The 9,793-nt window shown below is 41.1% G+C and overlaps 1 protein-coding gene across 1 annotated transcript in view; it reads left to right on the top strand.

Annotated features, from left to right (window-relative positions):
• Positions 1-222: 222 nt before the first annotated feature.
• rars1 (arginyl-tRNA synthetase 1) overlaps positions 223-9,793 on the top strand; it is a 30,221-nt gene continuing 20,650 nt past the window's right edge. Inside the window, exons 1-7 of the mRNA XM_078265589.1 lie at positions 223-399; positions 3,011-3,145; positions 4,860-5,051; positions 6,756-6,864; positions 7,753-7,853; positions 8,524-8,645; positions 9,329-9,449. Coding sequence (XP_078121715.1) covers positions 355-399; positions 3,011-3,145; positions 4,860-5,051; positions 6,756-6,864; positions 7,753-7,853; positions 8,524-8,645; positions 9,329-9,449 — 825 coding nt within the window. The 5' untranslated portion in view covers positions 223-354. The remainder of the gene's footprint in view (positions 400-3,010; positions 3,146-4,859; positions 5,052-6,755; positions 6,865-7,752; positions 7,854-8,523; positions 8,646-9,328; positions 9,450-9,793) is intronic.

Genomic DNA, 9,793 nt, shown 5'->3' with positions numbered 1-9,793 from the left:
TATACAACGTGTGGTATTTTATATGTTTATCATGTGTTTTCTTATGTAAAATGTTAATCTAAAAAGTAACTATAGCTGTCAAATGTATTAAGTGCAATAAAAAGTACAATATTGACCTATTAAGTGAAGGCAAACGGCCTGTAGTAGTCACAAAGCCATGTTCTTACCACATACAGAAGGTGGCGCGGTGGTTAGTGAACCGCCGGTTAACGCGAAAAAGAAGAACATGACGTTTCCAGTACCGGAAGTATACTTGAAAGTTGTGGACTTCTTCCTCCTCTCGCTGTTTGTTTCATCAGCCACGAGATTCCTCATCCAGCCGACAGAAAAGCCTCTCTTGGGTGTTTCAGAAAGATGGGAGACCCTATAACCGAGTACACAACCCGACTACAACAACAGGTATCCGGCCGGCTTGTGGGGAACGTTAGCCGACGTTAGCTAGCAGGCTAAATATGTGTGTGTGTGTGTGTGTGTGTGTAGCCACCGGTGACAGTCAGATAACTACAAACCGGTCGAACATCATTTCATAAACGTTCAATTTAATGTGGTTTCGCTTTACAGTAAAATAACTACAAGACGGAACAAAATAAAGTCTGCCGAGTAGGTAGCTAGTCCCCACTTTTAAATTCGGCTAACAGTCCTTACACCGAACATGCTTATTTTTATTAAAAATAACGTTACGTCGACAATCATCCCACTGTTAGGTGACGGCGAGTCCAGAGTGTGTTTATCATTACAAAGCATTGTATCGTTACGTTATGTCTCATAACTATTGAAGTCGTGGTTGTAAGTAATCATTTTTAGAAAGTTTCTCATTATTTTAAGATACAAAGTCATTATGGTGTGATACAAAATCATTATTTTTGAGATACGAAGTCATTATTTTAAGTTTGTCATTATTTGGAGATACACAGGAATTGTTTTGGAGATATTGAATGCTATAACTTAAATAAAACTGAAAGGTAGCTATGTCACAGGTACACCAAGCTAAAGTTTACATGATGATTGTGATGTTTGGTGTTAATTGTGTTTGGGGCCCTCTAGTGGTCCTGAACATGATCCTGGGTTACTATGCAAGAAAAAGCAAGTGTATCTCGCTGCAGCCTGCGGCGAGATGCTCCTCAGAAAAAGGCTAGTTTCATCATCTAGATATTACTTTATGGCTGCCTATTGTTGATTAAGCTGTTTACTACTTTCTTGATTTATCGATTAGCGTTTATTCCATACGATGTCCGAAAGGACTGGAACATAATTTTTTTTATTGACAAAATGCAGTATACAGAGAATCAGGTATAGAGTAATGGCACATGAACATCAAGTACAAACTTATGAAGACGAAGCAATACAAACGATAATCATTACATTACAGAATAATGTAAATAAAAAGAGGTACATGAAAACATACATTTACAATTCGTCAAAGGTTTCAGGGGAAAAAGCTCCACAGTTTCCACAATTTTTATTCTTTTTTTGTTATCCAACGATCTAAGTGACTTCAGTAGATATTTAAGTTATATGAGAAAAGGTACAAAAATTTGTCATACAATTTGACATTCTGAGTTAGATACTCAAGAGCACCATTTCCTGAATTATCGTAGAAACAGATGATATCTTTAAGGTTAAAGGTGTTGACAAAGTTGTTGGGTTCAAACATAGATATTTAGTTAATAATCACGTACAGTGCTGCTCATAACTATTGGAACCCTTGCTGAAGTTGACTAAAAAGAGGAATAAAAAAAATCATCTTTTGGAAATTGATCTTAATGCCTTAATTGAAAAAATTAGGGAAAAATCCAACCTTTCAGAACACCAACTTTCTTTGTGAATGAATAATGTATCGTAAATAAATAAATGTTCTTCCTTAAAATACAGGGGCCATAAGTCAGTACACCCCTATGTTAAATTCCCATAGAGGCAGGCAGATGTTTATTTTTAAAGGCCAGTTATTTCATGGATCCAGGATACTATGATCCTGATAAAGTTCCCTTGGCCTTTGGAGTTAAAATAGCCCCCCCCACATCATCACATAGCCTTCACCATACCTAGAGATTGGTATGGTTTGATTTCAGTTAGCCTAATAGCTGGTTTGATTTGCATTGAGAGATGATCTTATGGAAAGTACCCCATGCCAATCTCTAGGTATCCTGGGAATGCTTTTCAATTTAGGTTAAAGAAAATCTAACATGGTCTTGATTTCATGGGCGAGTTTATAGTTCACATTCGTTATATAATATTGGTCTTCACGTCGTCGTGATTGGAATGTTTGTTTGCGCCATGTTCTGGCAACGAGCCAGCTTTTGGTTTCATTCTGATACTCAACTTCAGGCTCTATACAATTCTTTGTGGCCTAATTTATTTATTTTTTCTGGAGGGAAAGCAGTGGCGGTTTAATACATTTAAACCCAGCTTTGTAGGCTACATTTTAATGATTCAGAATAGGGCTGGGTCGATGTGGAGAAAATCAAATATCACAATATTTTGGACCAAATAAATCAATGTTGATATTGCGGCGATATTGTTGGGTTGATGATTGGTGCTTTCACAAAATATTTACACAATGAGAGTTTAGATAATCATCAGTAATGTGATTATAATGACTAAGTGGGTAACAGCAAATAATAGAACAGTCTGGTAAGAAAATAACATCACTTTACTGTAATGCAGCCTTTAAAACCAGGAAAAGACAAGACTTATACGTGTCATATGACCACATCACGATAACCAAAATGTAAGACAATTATCTAGCCTCAGATTAGATTAGATTCAACTTTACTGTCATTTTCTCTGTAAATGCGTATCGATAAAAACCAGTATCGGTCGATCCCTATTTTAGTATATTAATAACATTTCACTCCGCTGCAGTCAGCTGGCAGCAGGTTTCACTCTCAGCTGAGTCGATGCTGTCCCTCGGGAAACGGGAACAAGCTCGCGCGTCACGTGTAGACTGTAACATCTCAAAGATTGGCTCTGCGTTACCAATGTAAATGTCGTTTGTGTTTATGTTTTACAGGAGCGGGAGATCCGGCGTCTCTCTGCCGAGATTGAGAGTCTTAAAAACCCCCAGAGCCTGAGCCCGTCTCCCCGCCTGGACGAGCTGCGGGACGAAAACACCAAGCTCAAGTACCGCCTCAACATCCTAAAGAAGGTGAGTGACACAGCAGGAGTACAGCAGGGGGCGCTCTCTGCTCCGCCGGCGGGTACAACTTCCTCCTGTGCTGCAGCTGACTGCTTTGACTCGAACGATAAAGCTTCTTAAGAAAAAGAAAGGAGGCCCGAGTCAATTACCGATCCAAAGCTGCAGTTGTTAAGTTAGTTCAGCAGTTGAGAAGCTGGTGATGGGTAACTGCACATTTATAATCATTTACGTTAAACTCTCTGCGCGGTAATGGATAGCTTGTATCATGTGGACGCCCCGACAGTTTTGTTGTCATTATTTAGAATTCCTCATGTGGGCGGCAGAAACTACGCACTATAGCTTTAAACGTTTTTTTTTATATTATTTTGTGGGGCGTTTCACTTTTATTTTTTGACAGTGGATAGACAAGAAAGGTGGGAGAGGGACGGGGGATGACACGCAGCAAAGGGCCGCAGGTCGGGCTCTATAAAATGAACAGCCGTTCTGACGATCAGTCCATCTGACCTCTGACCTCTAAGTCTGTGGTAGAGAAAAGCTCGTCTTCAGACTTTAGATAAACAGAAGAACTTATGGCGAACTTATTTCTACTACGTGGTACCTGCTCGACTCGACTCTACACGCCTTTTTTGGTTTTCCATTACGAAAAGAAGTTCCTGGTACCTGCCAACAGGTACTTTTTAGTACCGCCTCGGTCGAGGTTCCAAGCAAGCTGAGACCAAAAGGTGACGTGAAAGTGACAGACGGGGGTGTCCTGAACAAACCCGCCATTTTTAAATAGTTTAGCCAGCTGTGTTTTTTTTTTTTGCTGCTTACAGCTTCTTTTGAAACAAAATGTGTCTTCTGGCTGTGGCAACAACAACACACCTTCCACGTTCTGTGTGTGTGTCGCGTTAGGTCACGGCAGTTTACTGCGGCGCCGCTATGACGACCAGCCACGCTGAGGCGGTACTAAAATCTGCAATGGAAAACGGACGCACAGTGAGGCGAGTAGAGTCGAGGCGAGTAGAGCAGGTACCGTGTAATAAAGTTAGGCCGTCAGGTTCCATACATGAAAACAGAACAGAGGTGAAGAGTCCACACAGCTAAAAACAAAAAAAAACAAGTCAATAGTAAGATATGTTAATAGACAAATATGTGATTTTCCATTACAGTGCATAGCCACGGCGTAGATTTTACGTAAAAGTATAAATGAAGCTTTATAGTGACCGTAAGGTCTGGTGCCTTGACTTAAAACAAAGTTCATGATCGATGCGTAACAGGAAAAGGTAAACTGGTGCCATCATTTTGCCTTGTGTGAATGTAGGTTTTATTGTAGTGCAAAGTCCTACTATAAACCTTATCACCACATATTCAATAAATAATATGAACGCTTTCCTCATTTTAATTTGTATTGTCTTTGAGGGACAATGTTTGACAGCATTATTTGATAATGGGCATATCATTTTATTTTGTTGTTTTGCATGTTGTCAATGAGTCCACGCAATTGCAGAATACAGTAAAACGTTTTCCAAACCACTCCTGCAGCATACATTTACTCCTCAGCTGTCCATCTGCACAGCATGTTTGTCCCAGCAGTCACCGGCTTGCCAAAATATGAAGATTATAAAAGAAATATAAATGATTATGTTGCACTTCATCAAAGCTCCCGAGTCCTTGCCCGTGTTTTCCCCATGCGTCATCATCATGTCGATGACAGTGAAGCTAATGTGCCGCGTGTCCTCAGGCCCTGCAGGAGGAGAGCACGACGCACTGCGGTAAATCCATGATGAACATCAACCTGCGGCTCCAGGAGATTTTCGGCGAGGCCATCCGGGCTTCCTGCCCCGAGCTGGACAACCCGCCGCTGTCGGTCGCGCCCAACCAGCAGGCCAAGTTCGGAGACTACCAGTGCAACAGTGCCATGGCCATGGCCCAGGTTAGACTGCCAAGTCTGTCTCTGTGGATCATAGGAGAAAAAAAAAAACCTCTTTGACTGCAGTTAAATGGAAGGTGGATTATAAATCCTAAAAGTGCTCATATTATGCTGTTTGGCTTTTTCCCTTTCCTTTATTGTGTTATATATCTTTTGTGCATGTAATAGGTTTACAAAGTGAAAAAGCCCAAAGTCCCCCCCAAAGGGACATACCATCTCCAACAGAAAACACTGTTCACAAACTGCTCCAAACAGCTCTATTGTAGTCCAGCCTTTACTTCAGAGACAAACGTGGTCACTTTGGAACACACCTTATAATGCCCACCTAGCTGCTAGCGTAGCACGCCCTCGTACTCTGCTTCTGACTGGCTAGTAGTCCTTACCTAGGTACTGTCAGGGCACGCCCTCATACTCTGCTTCTGACTGGCTAGTAGTCCTTACCTAGGTACTGTCAGGGCACGCCCTCATACTCTGCTTCTGACTGGCTAGTAGTCCTTACCTAGGTACTGTCAGAGCACGCCCTCATACTCTGCTTCTGACTGGCTAGTAGTCCTTACCTAGGTACTGTCAGGGCACGCCCTCATACTCTACTTCTGACTGGCTAGTAGTCCTTACTTAGGTAACACACAGGGTGAAAAGAGGAGCTGCAGCAATGTGCAGTACAACAACAATATGGTGTTTTTTGAAAATGAAACCATGTAAACTTATTCTGATACAACCTCTAAATACAATTATGAACCTGAAAATGAGCATAATATGAGCACTTTAAAATGTCTTGAATTATTTAAATTCCTAGCCTTTATTTTCTTGAGTAGCGTGTAAATAAATACAACCTTTAAGAATGACAGTCGGGTTTCAAGGTTTTAAAAACACGGTTATTTTAGTCCTAAGCAACTTCTTTTCAGTAATAAAAAAAAAAAAAGACCTGTCCTCAGAAAGGACCTGTTTTTACCTAGGGCTGAGTTCAAATAATCGATTCTCCAATTAAAATCAATCTTTGTTTGAGTGATCTGAAATCCAACTTTTTTTAATTTTTGAGATTATATTTTTGGGTGTTTTTAGGCCTTTATTATATAGGACAGCTGAACATGTGAAAGGGGAGAGGAGGGGCGTACATGGGGCGCACGCTCTACCAGGTGAGCTACCCGGGCGCCCCTGGAATAGATCTTTTGATATATGCCTTTTCAACATGAATGTATTAGTAAAAAAGTACTTCAATCGAACCTTTTTGGGGGTCAGTTCTTAATGTAAACATTAAGCCTGGTGCATTGTAAAAAATATCTGCGGGTTGCTTCTCGCTTGTACAATTTACAGCAGAAGTTCTCTGTGAATCTCTTTTTATATCCAAGCAAAATTGGTGTTCCTCCAACCTAAATGGAATCGGAAAACGTGACTGATTCGAGTCGATTCGGGAAATCATTGGCGATACCCAGCCCTGTTTATAATAGGAAGGTTTTTTTAGTCATCTGATTATTGTTCCGTGGTGGCCAACCGCTGGAACAGCATCAACCACTGCAGGTTTCATCAGCTGTCAAAATCCAGTACATCACATCTAAAAATGACACCTGCTGTTTGGAGATCTGCAGTGCTGATGTTGGCTGCCTGCCAGGTCAGGGGAAAAAAGGAAGGAAAAAAATGGGAAATTAGTCCTTTTTTGTATGGAGCACACTGTAAGGGGAAACCATGTCTGACTTTGTCGTGTTCCAGATGCTGAAAGCAAAGGGAATGAAAATCAACCCGAGGGAAATCGCTGAGAAGATCATCCAGAATCTTCCGGACAACGAACTCATCCAGAAAACTGAAATCGCAGGACCAGGTACGGAGACCAAAACATCTGGCTGTGATTCATCTGGATGACTTTTCTTAGATGATGGGGAACTTTTTGGACCCAGCACTGGAGAGAGATTTCCTATATGCACAATAGTTACAGTTGTGCTCATAAGTTTAGGAACCCATGCTAAAGTTGACTAAAAAGAGGAATAAAAACAAATCATCTTTTGGAAATTGATCTTAATGCCTTAATTCAAAATCCGACCTTTAAGGACACCAATTATCTTTGTGAATGAATAATGTATCGTGAATAAATAAATGTTTTTCCTTAAAATACAGGGGGCATAAGTAAGTACACCCCTATGTTAAATTCCCATAGAGGCAGGCAGATGTTTATTTTTAAAGGCCAGTTATTTCATGGATCCAGGATACTATGATCCTGATAAAGTTCCCTTGGCCTTTGGAGTTAAAATACCCCCCCCCCCCACACACACACACACACACACACACACACATCATCACATCCCCTTCACCATACCTAGAGATTGGCATGGTTGTATTTCAGTTAGCCTAATAGCTGGTTTGATTTGCATTGAGAGATGATCTTATGGAAAGTACCCCATGCCAATCTCTGGGTAGAAGAAAATTGGTGTCCTTAAATGTCGGATTTTTCCTCATTTTTTTAAATTAAGGCATTAAGATCAATTTCCAAAAGATGTTATTCCTCTTTTTAGTCAACTTTAGCATGGGTTCCTAAACTTACGAGCACAACTGTAATTCAAGATCTCCAGATGTGCAGTCAGCAGATGTGTCCGTGTCAGATGTGTGACCACAGTCCTAACTGGAAGCATCTGCAGTAACAGTCTGTGTTCTCACACCAGCGTGAGCCGCGAGTCCGTCTCATCGTCCCCTCTGCCGTCTTTTGTGTCCTCAGGGTTTATCAACATCCATCTGAAGAGGGCGATTGTGTCCAAACTGTTGAGCAACCTGCTGATCAATGGCGTGCAGCCCCCCCCACTGGCCTCCCGGAAGAAGGTCCATCACACTCTTTTCTACATGTTTGATACTTACTGTACGCTGGGGGAGAAAAACTGCCACACTGGTTTAATAAAACACTGGGACATGCTGGTCTTTATATCAACGTGTTGTGACTAGGGCTGCACGATACGAGGAAAATATGCGACGACGTCGTTGAATATCGCGATAACGATATTACTTGCGATAAATCACCAGATATTAAAGTGTGCTCAAGTCTGCATTTCTGCTGCTCTTAGTATTCTGCTAATTACAACAAATCGCTTGTTGAATTGAAACCAAATAAAGGAAGTCATTTCCAACCTTTTTTCATTGAACATTGAATTGAATATAAAAGGCAGCACTTAAAAAAAGTGACAGATACATTTTTATGTGCAGTTTTCGGCTGATATTTTCTTTCAACTCACACAAAAAAAGTCAGAGTGTCTATTGTGATATGTTGTAGCCTTCTGCGATGTGTAAGTTGCGCGAGTTGATATTGCGATGGAGATATATAAATAAAAAAACGATATATTGTGCAGCCCTAGTTGTGAGTTGTCCCATCTGCTGCACCACATCCCTCCACACACAAAAAAACAAACAAATCAAAAACCAGATTGTCAGTAGCCAAGTTTCCATTCAAAAGTAGTTCAAATTTGTGTGTGTGTGTGTGTGTGTCTGTGCGTGTCAGGTGGTGGTGGATTTCTCCTCTCCCAACATTGCCAAAGAGATGCACGTGGGCCACCTGCGCTCCACCATCATTGGGGAGAGCATGAGTCGGCTGTTTGAGTTTCTGGGCTACGACGTCGTCAGGTCAGTCTCAGTCGCTGTTCAATAAACGCTGCTGCGTCTGAAACACGGTCCCACGCCGCGGAGCAAGGCTGACCTCGCTCTCCTCTACTACAGCTATTAAAACGTCTACCGCCACAGTAATATCTCGTGAGGCCGTAGTGTTCATTACACACCAGAGAACTAAACTGTTGCATGGATGAAAAACGGAGAGACATGTTTTTATTTCTTCCAAAAAAAAAAAAAAGGGAAAGTTCATCCTGAGGATAAGTCTTGCTGTTACCTAAATGAATCCTCTGCACGGTGGCAATTTTAACATTTCATACTCACTTTTGATTCTGAGTTAAATTCTTATGTTGGCATATTAGTATGCAAAGGTAATAATTAGCTTGTAGCATGTACCATTCATACATTTATCATGCTAAAATGCTAAGACTTCAAGTCATTTCCCTACAAAGCTGAGTTTTCATGATAACTTGTCTTGTATCAACATGTTAAAGGTGAACATTTGACATGATAGCAGTGTGAGATAAATAGTCAGGTGATATTTATTGGGAGACCCTAAATATCCACCAAATATCATGACAATCAGTATACAGATGTCTTAACAGTAATTAAGATATCTGACTCAGTACCAACTTTGGTCTTTCTCGCAGGGTAAAAAGTCTGTGGTATTTAGTTTTGACACTGCTTATGGCTTTCCTCAGGTTGAACCATGTGGGAGACTGGGGGACCCAGTTTGGGATGCTGATTGCCCACCTGCAGGATAAGTTCCCCGACTACCGAACCAGCTCCCCGCCCATTGGTGACCTGCAGGCCTTCTACAAAGTCAGTTCTAACCCCATCGGTTTCTGTTTCTCTCTCTCTGTTTTCCACTGCTGCTCCCTGTCTGAATCCTCAGGGAACTATAGAAAATGTTGGCAAAGTATCTGAAAGGACACATGACAAAGGTCTTAAACTTGCAGTACTCCTTTTAAGGTTTAATACGAGTCCCACTCTGGAGAAAAGAAGGGGAACTGAAGGAATCGATTTTAGGTGCGTTGCCAAGAAATACTGCAAATTGCTTTTGGTAGCATATCATGTACTGTTAAGTGTTCCTGCAGTTTTATCCATCACCTGTCATAGTTTGTATTATTGGTAGATATCACAGTATGAAGCAAAAGTTCACAGGT

This window comes from Sander vitreus, chromosome 13 (genome assembly GCF_031162955.1).
Source record: "Sander vitreus isolate 19-12246 chromosome 13, sanVit1, whole genome shotgun sequence".
NCBI lineage: Eukaryota > Metazoa > Chordata > Actinopteri > Perciformes > Percidae > Sander > Sander vitreus.
This window is presented reverse-complemented; position numbering and strand designations above follow the sequence as displayed.